At 36.4% G+C, this 19,386-nt stretch overlaps 1 protein-coding gene across 7 annotated transcripts in view; it reads right to left on the bottom strand.

The window, feature by feature from the left end:
* The window catches only part of PLCH1 (phospholipase C eta 1), a 132,691-nt gene that overhangs the window by 46,885 nt on the left and 66,420 nt on the right, over window positions 1-19,386 (bottom strand). For all 7 annotated transcript variants that reach the window (XM_087965222.1, XM_087965221.1, XM_087965217.1 and 4 more), the window contains 3 exons: window positions 16,282-16,411; window positions 7,335-7,505; window positions 1,367-1,460 (listed from right to left, as the gene is read on the bottom strand). In XM_087965222.1, the coding sequence (XP_087821348.1) occupies window positions 1,367-1,460; window positions 7,335-7,505; window positions 16,282-16,411 (395 nt within the window). The remainder of the gene's footprint in view (window positions 1-1,366; window positions 1,461-7,334; window positions 7,506-16,281; window positions 16,412-19,386) is intronic.

A 19,386-nucleotide genomic window follows, 5' to 3' on the forward strand; every position in this document is an offset into this window, starting at 1 on the left:
TGCTTCTCTAAAGGCTCACCTGATTTTTCTCAACCAAATTCACTCTCAACAAGCTCATATTCAAGACTACCACCAAATCTTAGTTTGTATTTTTTTTTCCTCCCTCAGGTTCAGGCTCACATGGTTAGGATCATTGAGTTGGAGGTTAGCAAGTCTGTGTTCGAGACTTGAGTGCTACTGCATGGTGGGGGGAGGTCCCATCAATTTCTCAAGCTCTTTGAAAGGAGTTTCTACGGATGTTTCCCAGACAACAGTAATGTCATTGGCTATTTCTTTCAAACTGGAAGGAATGCTGCAACTCCAAACATGGGGGGAAATATTTCTGATCACTGCTAAATCCATATGCCAGTCTATCAATTTAAATCCTGGGCGAAGTGAACTTGAGATAGGATATTTTCAAGACACGGGTAATAATATGTTTTACTCCAAACAGACATCCTAATATGAATTGCTGTCAAACCCGTTTCTTCAACTTATTGTAGCTACTTCTCTATTTCTAGATTCATCAAGCATATTCACTAAATAATGTTAGAACAACTATCGCTGCTACCATATTATTTGCCATTTATTTAAAGAAGGCAAAATTATAAACTATAGCATTTGTTATTTGTAGAGTGCTTTGCAGCTTTCAGTTTAAAATAACCTTTATAGCATTTGGATACTATAATTCCAGTTTAACAGCTAGGAAGTGGAGGTTGACAGAAAGTGACTTTTGCAAAGCTATAGATATTGAGTTCAAGACAACCTCAATTTGAACTGATACTATGTAAATTAAAGCCTATTTTCTCCATCTGGCAGACACTGGCATTCATTTTTTTATGTTACGCCTTGAAATAGAGAAAATTAATTATAACCCTTTTTGTTCTGCTTAAATACTACTTTAACTACCAGTCACTTACATTGTTTTCTCTCCTTGTTTCTAATTAAATCTAAAGTACCATTCTAAAGAATAAGACTAGAAATGAATTTCAATGGAGAAACAAACTCTGTCTCATAACAGCATCACATTCTGCATAGTCTCATTTATGTTTTATATATTTTATATTTTCATAGTCTCATTTATGTTTTCCATCATTAATTAAAATTCTAATAGACTGACCTCTCATTTACATACTGACATATTAAACTAAACTTTCTCAAGGCAACACACTTCATATGTTTTGGAAGTACAATCTCTGCAATTACCAGCTAGCATGGACAAGGGTGATCAGCATGATGGCAGCTGAAATCCAACGAATCCAGAGAATGTCAGTATTTCAGAAGGCTGTATTAAGCTCCAATGAAGAAAATACTGCTAAAAGCTTTGCTCCATAACAACAATGAAAAAAATATCATCCAAAGGAACTGAAATGCTAAAATATATTACCTTCTATTCCCAGAACATTCTGGTTCTTGTTTTCTTCTGAAACCTCGAATTTTCTTATGATGTCTAAACAATACTCTATTGTCACATTATTCATCTGCACCAAAGAGAAAATTGATACATTTTTTTGTTTATTTTTCTGAGAAAAAGTGACCTATACGTCAAAGTGTAAAATCCCATGGTCATATTTGGTGTGCAGTCAACTGTAACTACAGTTGGCAGGATTTTTTTCAATGACCTTTTACAGTAGTGAGTTGAAAATTGCATATGTTTTTGTTTTTATAAGCATCACAGCTATGCTTTAAATAATGCAAATAAATAGTGAATAGTGAAATAAATATATTATGCATCTCTCTGGTCCAAAATGTATATTTTTTTTTCACAGGATTTATGGTACAAAAAAGCCTATAAGCCAAAAAAAAAAAAGAGTATAGATCTGTAGTTCTGCAACAGATGTTTCCACATGTATATACAGTATAATAGCAAAGGGAAGAACTATATATAGCTGTGCCACCCAGCATAGACATAAACAGTTTTGCATTCTCCTCTGGAAATTGGGGAAACCCAAATGTTATTCATGTTGCCTAGACCATAAGCAACATTAGAGTCATTTTTCTAGTTACAATTGTCCCAGTTTAGTGATATTGTTCTTATCACTATTCAACTCAGTTAATGAGATAATATCATTTACACTTTAAGTGCACTGCAAATTACACACCCATAATATACCAGGAGAAGAAATAACTGCAGCTCAGTGTGAACTGTGGAGTCCTTGATGTTCTCTGAGTTTGGTTGTTTGCTTGTGAACGTTTTGTTACTAGGCTGGGTTACATCTTCAGTGGTAGAAGAGAGTGGGGTTTGCTGTCTATTTATCGTGGGTATCTTGCCCTATCAGTGTTAGAGAGAGAATCCTGGTCTCATAAACCACGTAAAGGTCTCCAAAATATCTTAAATAAGTCAAAAGACCCAGTAGCCCAAGAAGAAAAAATAGAAATATCTAAAAACTGTAACAACCACTAGATAGGACAGACAGATAGACAGAAGACCAGTATAGCACTTCCATGAACACCACCTAGCAACTAGCTGTCAGAAGACGTCATGAAAATTGCTTAATTTCACAACACATGGACAGAACTAAGCATAGTTTCAGCTGGGAAACTGTGAGCACCCTATATCAATCTCAGTCCAGAAACAATAGGGAATTCCTGGAAGCATGACACTCAGATTAACCAGTCATCAACAGACGCACAGAGATAAACAACATCTGCATACCTTTCAAGAGACAATAAAAAACTAATAAGAAAACAAAAGTCCAGAGCACCTCCTCATCAGCAATCAACAATCAGATAAGCAAGGGATTAACACCAGATAAACAATGAAGTAAACAACAGCCTAACTAAGGAACTTTTAAGAAGAAAACAACATCTCATCAACAATGAGAATGAAAGCTAATGTATATAAACAGAGAGCAAACTCCATTATTTTCTAATACTAAATATATTATCTAGTCTGGTAGCAAAATGTCTGCAAGCAAACAACCAAGCTCAGAGAGCATCAATGATTCCTCCCACTTAGAGTGCAATCACTATGAAATAACACTGGCACTACATAGGTATTAAAGCTAAACTGAATTCTCTTAGATGAACACCAAAGTGTGAGATCTCCAAAAATAAAATAAAATTCTTTATCAAGAATGTTGTTCATGCCCCAAAGGCAAAATACTCAGAATTTGTGGAATGTTTATATCTATACATGTAGAGAGAGAAGTTATGACATTATGATATGATAAGAAACTTTGTGAAGGATATTATTTAAGTCCAGCAGTCATATCAATTCTCAGTATTATTGTCTGTGGAGATTCTCAGTCATCCAGGTCACAGTTGTCTCAAAGGTGCTTTTTCAAAAGGCAACTGTTATCTTCCCTTGAGGATGAAAAATAAAACATTGTACTTTTCATCCAAGAAGCTGCATTGGTTCTGGCAGAATGGATCAATTCTTCCATCGCCCCCTGCCAGAACCAATGAAGCTTCTTGGATGAGAAGTGAAATGTCTTCTTCCTCAAGGAAAAAACAGACAAGTTGCCTTTTGAAAAGCACCTTTGAGACAGTATCAATATTATCTATTAATTCATTCAATTTATAAGCCAGCTTATAACAGTGGCTCCTTGGGCAGCATACAAGATAAAACAAGTCAAAATTAAAATTCAGAACTGCAATAAAATGCATTCAGAAAGTGAACAAAAAAGAAAATCATGTAGGAGCAAATAGCAAGGAGAGACTAATTCCCACCATTTCCCTATCCATGGTTTCAATTTCCTCCTCTATAACAGAATAACAGAGTTAGAAGGGATTTTTGAGGTTTTTTAGTTCCAACCCCCTTCCTTCTCAGGCAGAAAACATTTTAGACAAATGGTTGTTCAATCTCATCTTTAAAATTTCCAGTGTTGGAGCATAATTATGGATGAGGAGGTTTCATTAGGCACATTTCTAAGATTAAATTCTAGCACCAGAACCTAAAATGGCAAGGCCACCAGAGACAAGGGACTGTCTGAAGAAAAAATAATTACCAAATAAATGTTCTTCTCATCTAACAGGTCAGTTTTAACCTAAATGGAATTCTTTCTTTTCCCATATATATTACAAGTTTTACTTAGGTTTTTGCAGAAGGATTGGGAAACATTGAAACTGAGTTGAATAAATAACTAAACATAGATTGCCCTATGCATTTGCAAAATCAACATTTGTTGATTTTCTACATTAATCAACATTTAATCAACATTAAAATATGTCTCAAATTTGTTGTTCTCTAGTAATTCTCAGAAGACCCAAAGAGTTAAACTGATGCTCAACATTTAACATTAAATGTTTTGACGTTTAAACTAGCATTACTGCCATACAATGTTGAAGGTGAAAGCCATCTTCACATTCAACCGCATTCTGCTTAACAAACTGGGAGTAAATTTAGCAATATGAGAAAAGAAAATGATGGTATTCCTCTGATTCCTGATTTGAAACTTTGTGTTAATGAATTCTATAATCGTTCACTCAAGTATAATTTCCATTATTCATAAATACAATAAAATGAATAGAATAAAAAAACTCAGTTTCAGTTTATTAAGTTTTTAAAAATAACTTTTGAGTAAAGTGGAGACATCTTTTGCCCTCACTGAAAATCAGGAGAGGGATAATTACCTGTTCCACTACCAGTTTGGTGATTGTGCGTGCACCTAACATGCATGCACCTAACGTATGCACACCAGCTGAGGCCTGCAGTGCCAATCAACTGAGAGGAGAAAGAAAAGAAAAGTGCAGGGGCGGATGGGAGGGGTAATCTTGCCCTTTTTTTCTTCTTTCTCTTCTCAAGCTGTGGAGGCTTTTTTAACTCCTTTCAGCTGATCATCAGAGGCTCTTTCTTTACTACCGTTTCGATTGAACCGGTCCAAATCGGTAGCATACTACCACTGCTGAAAATGATAGAAATATGTAATCTTCATCAATGACAACAGATTATTTCACCTTGAATGAAGAGCTTCTGTTGAACTGTAATGTTCTTACAGAACTCAACAGATTTAATAACTCCATTCTTTATGAGATCAGTCTGATGAATGTTGTTGTTGGGCTAGAAATTCTAATATATCAAAACATGTTTCTTTGTTCTTTGAAAGGAGTTTTCTAGTTCACGCTCATTCATTTGCCAACCCAATCAGAGATGCTTGTTTAAGGAACGATGATCTCTCAAGGCACCAGATGTAACAACTTTGTCTTCCTTCCTCTCTATCAGTTCATGAATGAGGAGATACATTTATCCTTCCTTGTCTGAAATTCTAGAAGTAATGAAAGACTCCAGAATACGATGTTTTTCAGAGTCTATTCTTCTGCATAAAGCAAAGCATTTATTTTCAGGCTCAGTCTAATATCAACAGTGGAATTTACTTTCAGTGTTCATCCAGCACATCTGATAAAGTGATATGAGCACACTAAGTTTACCTTGTGACACAGTCACAGTATAGACCAGGGGTATCAAACTCACAGCATCACATTGTCATCACATATCGCAACCTTTTCCCCCTTTGCTAAACCGGAGTGGGCGCAGCCAGTGCATGATGCATCTGGCCAGTGGGCCATGGTATAGACTATGTTAACTTCGGTTTTGTGCTGATATAGGTGGGTGATGTTGTTCATCAGCAAACTTTTAAGCACATGTAAAACCAAAAAAAAAAGGATATTGCAATATATATAAACAATTGTTTGTGGTTCTAAGCCACCAAAATGTGATTGGTAAAAGCAGGTAGTCTAGAATACAGGCAAAAAAAAGATTAAGTACATCATCCAAACCTGAACTTCATCTACCCTGGCTTTATACAGTAATCCCTATAGGACTAACTTGTGCTGGTCAATATGTACCATTGACATTCTGTTACTGAAGTGCTTAGGTTCACTGCTCTTCCATGTATCTCATATATATTTTGATTACTCATTTCAACTTCAAAGCTCAACTTGTCTCCTGAAAGGAAATCATAATGCTGAGCACGTTTGCAATCTTTTGAATGGACAGCAGGTGTTTTTCAAAGTCATTGATCCAGAGTGAAGTAATGGATACCATATAACTGTCTTGCATGAATATACGTGATAAGCCCTATGAATAGTGACAGGGATAGAGAAGTTGGGCATATTACAGCTGACAAATGAATAACAGATGACCAACCAAAGCTGACACACCAATGAAACAAAATACCAATTATTTATAACAGGTGTCTATATTGGCTTTGGCCTTGAGCTATACCCAAAGCCTATAATCTTTCTTTCTGAACGCTTCAAAACTGACATTTTAGCTTTTGTCCTTCCACACCATGAACATGACACTAACAATAAACTAGAAGAAAAGCATGTGGTTTCCTTTAAGCCCATATTGTGAATCTAGTACAAATTATCTTCTCACATGCTATGGTGATTTCAGCTGCTAACATAATGGGAAAACTATTTGATCATCATTTACCTGGTACATATATAAGGTCTCTTATATATGTACCAGAAGCAAAGGAGGTGACAACACTACTTACACAGTAATAGATATCATTGAAGTTGCAGCCAAAGCTGATCAATCTAGAAAACCCAGTATGTCATAAATACACAACAAAACAGCAATAAAAATTTTTAAATACTCCAATAAATTAAAAAGAGATTTCCCCTAGAGCCAAAAAGCACTGACTAAGTGTTTTTTTTCTGGCACAGTATTCATACAGTCTGCAGATGATAGAGAAGACAAGCAAGGTCTTCAAGTGAAGCTTTTGGGCAGATGAATATAGTGCAATGAATATATGGCATCAGGCTTTCTAAAGCAGCAGTTGCTTTGTAAATCTTATTCTGATTTTCATGATTTCTAGACAGTTTGAAGAGGTATTACAAACAGTGAGTTGCATCCATAGCTAAGTAAGAGCAGAAACTCCCTGTTCTTCTTTTGCTATAAAACATTAGTAACCAATACATTCTCTCATTCTGGGAACACCTCATTGTGTGAAGCAATCAAATCTTATTTTTCTATTTAGAGACAGATAAACAGAAGGGATTTGTCAACATATACATTTAATGGGAGTAGATAAGTTCCAGTGGGTAAAAGGTCTCTTGAATAAGAAATAATTGAATTCTTTAGACTCCCAGCTTCAAACAAAATCTTTGCATTCTGGAAATGTGTACTGATATGAGTTGTGACACGAGTTAAATAAATGTCTACATAAAATATAGAAAATAAAATAGTACTCAAAATAAAAGAAATGAAACCTATGCAGCTCTGATTCATAAAACATTTTATGGTTTCACTTTTCCCAAGTATAGGTGTCAATATTTTCAAGGATCCAAGTATTAGGTAATTGTTTTGATAAATGTTTTCAAGATAAAAGCAATAGAATGCAAAAACAAAATGGGGACATTTTGTTATGATTTCGAGTATTAATTATTTTTGTTTTGCATCTTACCTTCTGTTCTATCTTCAAAAACTGAGTAAAATCTTCAACAGTGAGGTGGTCTTTCTTATCACTATAGCTCAAAAGCAGCAAGTATAGGTCACGCCGTAATGACATCATCTTATAAAACACAGAAAACTCTTCAAAGTTTAAAGTTCCCTGGTTCTCATCTGTGTCAGCCTCCTAGGGAAAAAGCATAACCAATTATAGGTAGACACAATATTCATAGAAAGAAAATACATCTGTGAAATCCCAAATAGCTCAATTTAGATTTACTACTATTTCCCCAATCCCCAGAACAGCATTTTTGGCCCATTCCACCTAGGAATTTGGAAAAGTGCATTTCAATCACTGTTTCAGGCACTAGACTGAGTTGATTTTAACTGCAGTTTGTGCTTCTTTTCAAAGCATACAGTAGTCAAAAGACTTCATTCTTGTATCTATCATATCAACACTTTCATCACTTCATATTTGTCAGGCTCTGTGTTTTACAGGTTATACCCTAGTTATTGTTATACTAGTTATTCTTTAACTATTCACCTACTTGTAATTATCATCAAGTTATAAACAATAACATTGGTTTATAATAAGATATCCAGTTCAACCCGCTGCCTCTAGGCATCACTCTTTGCAATCTTTGCCATTCATAGATTATATTCTGTCCTGGGAAACAACCATTCCATGTGTCAACATACAATTCAATAGGGAAGAATGTTTTAATGTTTCAGCCAAATTGCATTAAATGTTTGCAAGAAAGCAGCATTTCTCACCAGACCTAAGCAGTAGCCAGAAGACTTAAAAATCATTAATTTTCTCCAAATTCACAGCTATTCACTTATTTGCTTTGCTTGCAGCAATTACAGAATTAATGTAAAAAAAACAGGTCATTCTGAAAGAATGTATCATTTGATCTTAAGAAACTTTATATTAGTTGTCAATTCCTTATGCATTTTAAATGGCACAATGAATGAGTGTGTTATCGGATCTAATCTGGGTCATTCACCTGGACCAGAGGTTTAGTCTTTTGAGCTTTTGGACTTGTTCTGCAGCCCATCCTCAGGGAATTTCTTTCTAGCTTCGATCTTGCAACATTATTCTGGGATGTGTATATTTGCCTTTATTTGTGAGTGTGCTATTATACAACCCAATGTTTGTTATCATTAATACTAGATGTTAAAATGATTCTTGGTGTATATAACTATGGGTATCAGCAAGTACATAATTGTGACATTTGCATGAGGGCTTCATCATGCATTTGTCATTGCTAGTTTAGTATAGCTGCCACTATATAAATCTACTCATTGCAATTGCAGTTTCTAGGTTTCAGTTCTGATCTCTTACAAGACATTTCCAGAATCTAAAGAGTAAATTGTATAATTCCATTTGTATTGCAATACTAAGCACACTCAATTAAAAGTAGATCCTCACTCCAAAGTAGATCCTCATTCAATAAAATTTATTTCCATGTGTATATATTGAAGGTTTGCAACTTTACATTATGGTAAAATATGTTTATTTCAAAGAAATTTCTACTGAGTTCAATGGATATTCTTGCTAAATGTAAATCTAATATTTAAAAAAGGAGTACGAGGGGGGACTTCCGGTTTGCAGGTTTCGGCAGCGGCAGGAATTTGCGATACTGCGCGATCCCTGCTGCGTTCGCCGTCAAGGTTCCCCCGATCCGTTTGGATCTGGGGGATATAGCTGCCCCGGAGAGGCAGCTGAAGACAGGGGGATCCGGACAGAGGTTTGGGGGCATTGCAGACCCCCTCCCCAGCCGGCAAAACCCCTTTTTCCAAGACGGACGAGCGGCGGTCAGTAATGGCCGCCTCGAAGAAATCTACAGCCGGCAAGCAGGTGCAGGAGGGAGAAAGCTGGAAGAGTAATGAAAGTTGCTTTCAACTGGGACAAGGCAAGAGAAAGTGCCCTGAATCTTGAAGGCTGCTAAGGATACATTGTTCCTAGTAAGAGTTACAAGCTGCGAACATTTTAAAAGGGAAAGTTTTTTTTCTCTTTCGTTTCACTCTCCTTCCTAACGTGACAGCAGATGGAAAAAATCTTTTTGGCTGTGAGTGGGAAGGGAGAGGGGGAAAAAATTGAAGCAATTGAAAATAAGGAGAAGATTGCCTAGATTTTTAAAGAGTTACTAAACACCAATAAGACTTCTAAAAGAGATATTTTAAAGGAAATTTTGTGACTAAACTTTAACCCCAGAAAGAGAAAGTGAAGAAGGAGAAAGTATTTAAAAGAAACAGCCTGTTTGGATTGGTTGGTGATTTTGGAACTTCTGAGAATTATTTCTGATTAAAAGCACTCAGGTGGTTGTTTGGGAAAACTTTTTCTCTGCACAATGGCATCACTTGTGGATGGACTGAAACTTGTATACCAAAAATATGAAAAAGAAAAGCAAGAAAGGAAAGATGTCCTTGGCACTCTTTTTCAATTTTTAGAAATGGCGGTTTGTACTTATATAAAGCTGAATGAGCAACAGGATGATGGGGACAAAGAAAGAAGCCATCTTTGATGAACAAATAACTTTGGTCGGAAAAGGGAAAAAGAAAGAGAAAAGGGAAAAGAAGACTTTAAGATCTGGAAAAGCAACCCAAGAAGAGAAGAATAAGGTGAAAATGGGACATTATGTTAGGAAACAACAGAAAGTGGGAAAGCAGAATAAAAGGGAGGTGGAGAGACAAGGGGGTAAAGAGGACAAGGAGGAGAAGAAGCAAGGGAGAAAGGAAGGGATGAGAAGCCTTAATGGTGGGGAGCAAGTTGTAAAGAAGCAAAAGTTTTTTAGAGATAATGGATAAATTTTATTGAAAAAGGGATTCTAGAAAGGTACATAAGATTGCATTTCTATATTTGTATTTGGAAATAACTATAGAAAATTAGAAATAATATGTAATTTAAAATGCGATAAAATATTTAGTATAATCTAGTGAAATTTTTGTTAAAAGAAGGGGAGTACTGTAATGGAACAATGATTTAAGATATGTGATGTGGGGGGGGGAAATAATTTTGGAAAGCATAAGTGTTCCCACAAAGGCATGATATTTAACTGAAATGGGTAAAATGTTTAAGACATAAATTATTGTTAATATTAATGATTAGACTATGTTATTCTAGTGAAACTTTTTGTGAAATGAGAGATTTGAAGTAGGAGAAAGGGGAACATTGTAATGAAATAATGATTTATAATATGTGACGTGGGGGGGGAATAACTATGGAAAATAGGTGCTCCCATAAAAGTATGTGATTTAACTGAAAAATAATGTGTTAAATGTTTAAGACATAAATGATTATCAATATTAATGAATAGATTTGTATTGGTTTTGATAATACTGTATAATTTTAGAATGTACCAGACAGAATCCCAATGTAAGTTATGTGTTTTATATTAAGTATTATAAATATAGAGGAAAGAGATAAAGGCATCATACTCCATTTAGTGTACAGGAGAAGTTTTTTTCAAAGAAGAAAGATAAATGGATAGCTGGAAATAGAACAGACAAAGAATAATAAATATTATGATTCGAATTGAGAGGAGATAAATAAAATAAAATTGAGAAAATTTAAAAGAGAGGAGAAGTTATATAGAAAATTGAAAATGTTAACAAGATATGGAATGGTATATAAAATGAATATGAATTTGAATTTGTGTCTGTATCAAGAGTTTTAACCCGGGACTAAGCAACTTTCAGAAAAGAGATTTTTTATGCTTTTATGTTTGTGTTTCTGTGTATTTATGTTTTGTATGTCTTTAAAAATTAATAAAATTTGTTCAAAAAAAAAAAGGAGTGCAAGAAGTAGCTGGAAATGACACACTATGCTTGCCAAAGTTTTTCTATTGGTGAAGATTTCACTATGGCTATTTTATTGTAGTTGTAAACACAACCTGATCCATACAAACTGATTAGAATATAATATAATATAGTATAATATTATTTACATTTGTGTTTACAAAATGTCTGTGTAAACCAATTGAGCTGAATGATTTAATAGTGTTAAAGACAGACTGATATTTATTTATTTCTAATGGGAATAGTATCTCTGATCTTGGAGCTAGATACTTATGATTCTCAACAATATTGAGACTTCATGTCAGGAACAAGTTCAACTAATACCCTTTTTACTGTGATGAGGATTTGTCCTCAAAGAAGAGTTACTTATCATGATTCTGGTTTTGTAAATATAGTATACGCTTAAGAGGATTTGCTTCAGATGTACACAATATTCACAATGGTTCTTTTAAAATAATTGTCTCTGTGTTGCTAAATCCACACAGTAATGGACTAAAAAAAGCCTACTTACACTGCTAAATATTAATCAACTTATTGTAAGCTTTAAAAGAGGTATACAAGAGAATCTCTGTAGCATCCTTTCAGTAATAGTATTTTTAATTCTGCCTAGTAAAATGTTTTCACATTAAATTAGAGCTCTTTGTAATCAGATTATACATAATCTAGATTGCATGTAGTTCTAGCTCATGCTACATTTGCTGACTCAGTATGGATTCAGATAAAGTCAGTAAGTTTAAAATGGATGAACATCATTTGTGTTACAGAAGCTATTGTGAGTCAGACTATATGGGATGCATATGGGCTACTATTGGATCAGTTGCATGATAGAGCCAACCACACAACAATAGTTGGTGGGAGGGGCAGAAGGCACTAATTGGAATAAGAATGTGTAAGAAAATGTTTCAAGAAATTCACCACATATGTGTCAACTCTGTTAGTCTGCAGTTATTTTGAAAATGTGACCCTTGATTTGGGCACTTTGCAATTTGGTGGTCATTTAGAACTGTGCAGTGTCCCATAGGAACCATTTGTATATTCCTCAGCCAGCTTCCAAAAGTAGAATCAAAAGATAAGCTGGCAGTAAAATCATGGTCACGTGATGTCTCACTTAATGACCATGAGTGATTTGCTTTGTCACCATCTCAGAAATAAGGTTGTAAATCTGTTGTGGTCACATGGTCTCTTGCTTAACCCTTACATCATTTAGCAAGACTTAATTTTTGTCATTAAGTAAGGATAATGTGTACTTTTAATTTATAAAACTTAAATAGCTCCACTTTTTTATTTTTGCAGGAATACATACCCACTATGTAATCAGGACCAAAAGAGACATAAGTGTGTATTTTCAAAAGTACACAACAAATCTCAGCAGCAAGGGAAAGGAAGGGAAACAGGTCCTAAAAATCATTAAATTCTAAACTGGTGGAAAATAATATTGATGGCCACAATCGAGAAGGCTCACTAACTAGACATATTTTATAATCAGGGGTGTCAAACTCAAGGCCCACAGGCCAGGTCCAGCCCGCAGGGCCATCCTGGAAACAGTGAATTACTGGCCTGCTGTGCCTCTGCCAATGAAAATGGAGCTTGGGAGAGCTCCATTTTTGGCTGCGACAGCCTCCTGCAACCTTCTCCCAGCAAAAATGGAGCCCGAGAGGGATGCACGCAGCCCTGCTGAGGTCTGTTTTCACAGACAGAGCACTCGGGCCACCACAGGTGCCCCAACACAAGTGATGTTCAGCTGGCCACACCCACCCAGCCCCCCAGGTCAAACATATCCCTGATGTGGCCCTCAGAGTTTGACATCCCTGTTTTATATTGTATTTTTTCTATATTAGACACTAAGAATCATTGTGATTGAAGTGCCAAACAAATATATTTAATAAAGTAAACTAACAAACGAATACATTTTAAGCGGTCGTTCCAGTTTTAATTTCATTCATCTGCTCAGTCAACCAATATTTAATCCATTCTAGAGAGTTAAAGAGGGAGGAAGAGGAAGAGGCGCCTCTTTAGATTTGAGATTCCCAACTTCCAATCCCACAGCTGCATGTGCCTGCAGTTGACTAGGCCACCCAAACACTGCCAAATTTAATGTGAATATGCATAATGTTGATTTTAATTGAAACTTAATTAATGTGTTTCTATTTACTACCCTTGGCACAACATGCAAAAGTCAAGTGTACTTTAGCTATTTCTATATGCTGGTCTCAAGCTTTGAAGATGAAAATCATCAACACTTTGAAATGATTCTAGAAATGGGTTGGCAGCCACTGCAAATACCAAAGTATGTGAATCATATGATCATATCAGCAAATATAATCAGAGCCAGCAGTTCTGTTTCAGATTGGCTAAAGCCTTTGAACGTTCTCTCTTCAAAGGTAGTTTTATACAAAATCTATTACATCTGTACAGTTAGGGGACTACTAGGACAAGGCTAGGAGATTCCTCACAATTCCTGACCAAACAGGGCTGAAGCTTGTACATCTCAAACTCAAGGTTAACCACACCAAACTTGATTGCAGGAAATACAACTTCAGCAACAGAGTGGTCAATGTCTGGAATACTCTACCTGACTCTGTGGTTTCTTCCCCAAACCCCAAAAACTTTAACCTTAGACTGTCTACTATTGACCTCACCCCTTTCCTAAGAGGTCTGCATAAGCGCACCAACGTGCCTACCATCCCTGTCCTATTGTTTCTTTTTCTTTTTCTTATATGTACCCATTTCATGTATTCATAACTATGTATATACTTATACCTATTATCTTGTAAGTGATTGACAAATCAAAATAAATAAATAAAAATCTTTTTGAACTAATAAAAGTCACTCTTCTATTCTGAAGTTATTTACGCATCCAGTGACAATGATGGAATCTTTTAGTAATGCCTACCAGGATATCTTACATATCATGTAACAGATTAAACCATTTTCAGTGGGGCAAAAATGCAGAAACTAAACATATTAGCAAGAACCCATTCTAGATTCTTGATTTATATTCTGTATTATAACATCTGTCTGAAACAGTATGTTTCCTGCTTGAGCAAGGGGCTGGTCTAGAACACTGGTGGCTAACTTTCTTGGGCTCCTGTGCCGAAAATTGCATGTGCGCTTGCACTTGGGTGCTCGCATGCCAGAAGGCAATGAACGCAGGACCCCCCACGCCCCCTGTGCATGTGTGTGTGACCCCCCGTGCATGCATGCACATCTCCCATACAACCCTGCACATGTGCTCCAGATACTCAACAATCACTGGTGGGCAGGTGGCACACATACATGTGCAGTAGACCAGCTCTGTGCGAGGGCTCGCGTGCCGGCAGTAGTGGCTCTGCATGCCACTTCCGGCACATATGCCATAGGTTCGCCATCATGGGACTAGAAGCATTCTAAGGTCCCTCCCAATTCTGTTATTATTTGGACTCAACTTCCATGTATTTGTTTTGATTCAATCCATTCTCCTGTTCTTGTGGAATATGTAGAGTTTCACAAGAATGGTTTTAAAAGAAAATAAAGTTTCATGTCATTAACATATTATGACACCTTCACCCTTTATTGCCAGAGAAGCTACTCTCCTGGTTACATATAAATGTCAATACTTTGAATGAATTTGAACTCAGTAGGACCCAGTTGCCAAGAAACAGCAAAAATAAAATAAAAATCACAGCATCTCTTTCAGGAGACAGGCATCCAGCCATGAATGTGAATTCTGATTTCATTTAAACTGATCATTTAAAGCTAGAAATGACTAACCAATTAGGAATATAATGGATAATCAAAGTTTCTTCTGGGTGCAGCTATTCTGAAAAAGGTAAACTCCATGTTGGAAATCATCAGAAGAAGCATTAATTAAATTATACTTTCAATCTCCTAATGCCTTTCCACAAATCTGTCCTGCAACAAAACTTGGAATTTTTCTAACATTATGATTAGCATCAAAATGGATGTTGTAAAAGCTGGAAAATACAGTACATTAAAAAAAGAAACTATAGTACAATATTTAAGCACCTGGATGAATATCCCTATAAAGAAACAGTATGACACTCTGAAATTTAATTAAGGGGGGAAATATAGGAAACTTGAAAAAAAAGTATAAAATAATGTAAAGGTGAAATGCGAGAAGTTTTTCTCTTGCCCTCTCATAATCCCAAAACTTGAGGTGACCCAATAAAGCTGTTAGAGCAATAAATCTGTCACTTAACACAAGCTAGTAAAATTGGTACCATGCTTAATCACCAGCCTCTTAATATGCTCGGTAAATAAGTGTACCTTCTGCAGTTATCTCAGTATTATAAATCCTTGAAGATGGGCTACTGTGAGATGTGTCACCAATCCAATAATAAGAGCCAGATGTCAATATTGACATGCCTTGATGAGTCTTTCCCCTTAGTCTTTCCTCCATGAACAAACAAATACATTGCACTAACTGTCCATTTATCCTCATATAGGTAGTCCTCAACTTACAATTATTCATTCAGCAACCATGATGATGCTGAAAGAATGGGCTTACCATCTGGGCCCATCGTTATGGCCAATAAGGTTACCTATGGTCATAGTCCCCTGTGATCAAGATTTGGGTACTTGGCTCCTCTGAGCACAGAGGTGCTACACCCAACTATTCCCTCCCTAATCAATGCCCCTTTTGGCCACCTTGTATAGAACACCCAGCGGAGAATACTGGAGCCAAAGTAGAAGACCTGGGCCTTCAGCAATTTCAGCCAGCTGCCATCATTCCTAGTCCTCGATTTATATACATGATCCCTAGATGCAGCTACTCTAAATCTCCACTCTCTTCTCACTTCTCTCATCTACTTTGGGACTGTATAGTCTCTTAATTTGGGCTTTTCTCTGATGAAACGTACTGCCTCTTCTCCGGGTGCACATTCCATCACATTCTCTATCCCTTCTGCAGCATCCTCATGTTTCTTACCTGGAGATGCTTCCACTTAGCAGCCTGAGATATTGGGTGACAGCAGCTGAGATTGCAGTTGTGGTTGCTAAGTGATGCGATCATGTGACATGTTGCTTTATAATGATATAGCTTAGTGTCAGAAATTAGTTTTGGTTGGGGTCATCAGCTAACAACTATTGTACTTTTAATTTTAGATTTGTCTTTTGAGAGACTAATATTTATATTTATAGATAGAAAAAGAAAGAAAACCCACCTGGAACATTTGTCTTACTTTTCTTCTGGGCAGGTTGACATTCAGTTTATGCATCAACTGATGAATCTCTTCAATATTCAGCAAACCATCACCATTCTTATCAGCTTCCTGAAAGGTCTGCTTCACCCAAGTGGAGACAAATTAAGGAAAGTATAAACTCCCCTTATCAAAATATTGGCATACACTTTCAGATTATTGAGAAAAAAACAAAAGTGTAAAGAAAGGTTATGTAAATCAGTGCATAATGGTAAGAACATACAACACAGAAGATATCAGCTTGTTGTTTTTTTTTAAAGTAGGGGATAATATGCACAAATGTACATATGAATGAGAAATAAGGAAGGTATGAAGCAGGGGTGGGATTCTACCAGTTCGCACCTATTCGCTAGAACCAGTTGTTAGCATTCTAAGCAGTTCGGAGAACCGGTTGTTACAAGAAATTACTGGCCTAACCCTGTAAGGAAGGCAGGAAGGAAACATTCTGGTGTTGCTTACAGAAACTGCCTCTCTGTTAACCCTTATTGGCAGGACTAGACTTCCTGTCTCTGGAACTTCTCTGGATTTTTTTTCCCCTCCTTTGCTGGTACTTTGCTTGTGTGAAGTGACCATTTGAAGTTACAATCTCCACAGTCATGAGAGGCCAGGCAAGGAGATGTGTGCCTCGATGTGAATGATATTGAGTTGGCCATGCCCAGCCAATAACATGACCACCAAGCCATGCCCACCTCCTAAGCCACGCCCACAGAACTGGTTGTTAAAAATTTTGAATATCACCTCTGGTATGAAGCCACAAATAGTGCTGCTTTACATTACAATGCAATGGAATATACAATACTTAAAATTGAGTACCCTACAAAAACTTTAAAACTAGTTTTCAAAATTCCTACCCAGGATTTGGGAGGGTTGGGAAGAAGGCTGCACTAACTTATTACACAATAACTAAAAGTTAATTAAAGTTAATTAAACACTGACATATTGGTTGGACCTCTCCTTTTGGCAGCCCAGTTTTGGAAAGATGTCCATTGTCTTAAGATAAACTTGAAATGATGCCTATTTAAAATAAGCCCATAGAGATACAAAACTGAAGTTGATGATATAATTCTAACAAGTATAGGTTGTATAGAGACACTACATTTGTTATAGTGGTGTCATCAATTAATAAAAACTCCCTTCCTAGGTTAACGTTCAGACACCATCAAGCATCAACCACAGATCCACAGAAGCTCCCCAGATCTAAATCTTTGATTAGAAAGGCATAATATAATTTGCTAATATACACTAAGATCATTGCTGGTGATGCTCTTTTGTGTCACATTAGGCTAGCCAGCTTATTCTTCAACTCCATTTATTCATGTACAGTATATACTATTATCACCTTGCTTCATTCATTCATTATTCTTTCTAAATTATGAACCTGCAGCCACTTTAGTTACAACACAAGAAAGCTACTATGTCCATCAATAGTAGTAACACTACTACTAAAATGCCTTCTAAACAGGACAGGTGGATTTCTTCCTTAATGGCTGGGTTTTCAGAAAAAAAAAACACCTCAATTGAAGTTCACAAAGCAAAATTACAATGTTTACCTACAGTACTAATTACTACAAATAACCCTCTCTCTTTTAGCCTAATCTAATGTGTTAAATGTTGTCTATAATGACAGAATTTATATTAAATTCAATAACAAAAAGTATTTGGAGTTTACTGGGCTTGGTTGTTTTCTTGCAGATGTTTCATTAGCCAATTTAGGTAGCATCATCAGTGCTAACACAGAATGGGGTTTGCTCCGTTTATATTCTAGTACAGGACTGTCAAACTCCTGGCCCACATCACATGCTGGCCACACCCATGGCTATTTTGGCGAAGGGGAAAAAGGTCCCGATACATCATGTGATGCTGCTGTGATGAAGTGAGTTTGACACCCCTGTTCTAGAGGCTTGCCCTGTCAGTATTGATAGGGTTCATCTTATAGGGTTCATCTTTGGTAGGGCTGTTTACTGCTGGCATGTTTGGCAGTTCCTTGATTGGGGTATTGTTTACTTCTTTATTGTTGGTCTGATGTTAATTTTGGAGTTAATCTATGCTCATGTGGGTGCCGATTGCTGATGGGGAGGTGCTTTGGTTTTTTTGCTATCTTTTGGGCTTATTAGTTTTTGTTTTGCTAGTTTTCATTCTCTTTTTGACTCAGTAGCATGCAAAGAGAAATTGACCCAAGCAAAGCGATATTTTTCATCCTCCTCCATTCTTCTAGAGCAGACTTTGAGGGGCTACAAGAATTATCCAGTAGTACTGGAAACAACAGTACTGTTAGTAGAACAACAATTTCCATGCTGAGTATCCCAGCTTAGTCTTTGATTGCAAGTGTTTCCCCAACCAGCACCTTTTCACAATGCTGGAAGAAATCTTTTGGCTCCACTATTCTCCAAATGTGAATTCCCCTTCCCTCACACAGAGCTTTTCTGATCACAATAAAAGGAAGCTACATTCAAAATATTCCTATGACCAATGGGGATATTCTTTCTATTGCAAATAAATGCACAGGGAATTATTCTATCTGAACCATAAGTGCTTAAACTTCCTCTCTTATACAATTGACCCAATTTAGCTTATTTTCCCTTTCTGGGCCCATCATTTATTTTAAAGAAATGGTTCTCCATGGACCAATCCTGTTCCATCTGGTTTGGTTCTTCTTCCATAATTTAATAACCCATTAATTCTAGTGATTTTTTCCCTTCAGTTGGTCCCTGTTCACTTCTGACAAATGGAACAGAGGCATTTTTGCTAGTAATCCAAGCCCTTTAGTGTCTGCCATTATATCCTCGCTCCAGCTGGAGATGCTACAGGGCCCATTTCTCCATGCAGTCATCCATCTGCCAGAACTGATCATGCAAACAAGACTTGAAGAAATATTTCTGCATAACCAAATGCATGGCAGCCACGTGAAGCCTCCAAAAGCCAGAAAGATAGAAATTGCATAAGTAATTTATGGAGTAATTAGCCATAAAATGATGGCAAGTGTTTCTCTGCCTTATGATAACAAGAGCTGAAATTCAGAAATTAGAATATTTGCCCTCAGCAACTTAGGGCAAATCAAACCACTTCATC

The sequence above is a fragment of the Notechis scutatus genome, chromosome 4 (genome assembly GCF_049901735.1).
Source record: "Notechis scutatus isolate UNSWTSFEM ecotype Mainland chromosome 4, rNotScu1.2, whole genome shotgun sequence".
Classification (NCBI taxonomy): domain Eukaryota; kingdom Metazoa; phylum Chordata; class Lepidosauria; order Squamata; family Elapidae; genus Notechis; species Notechis scutatus.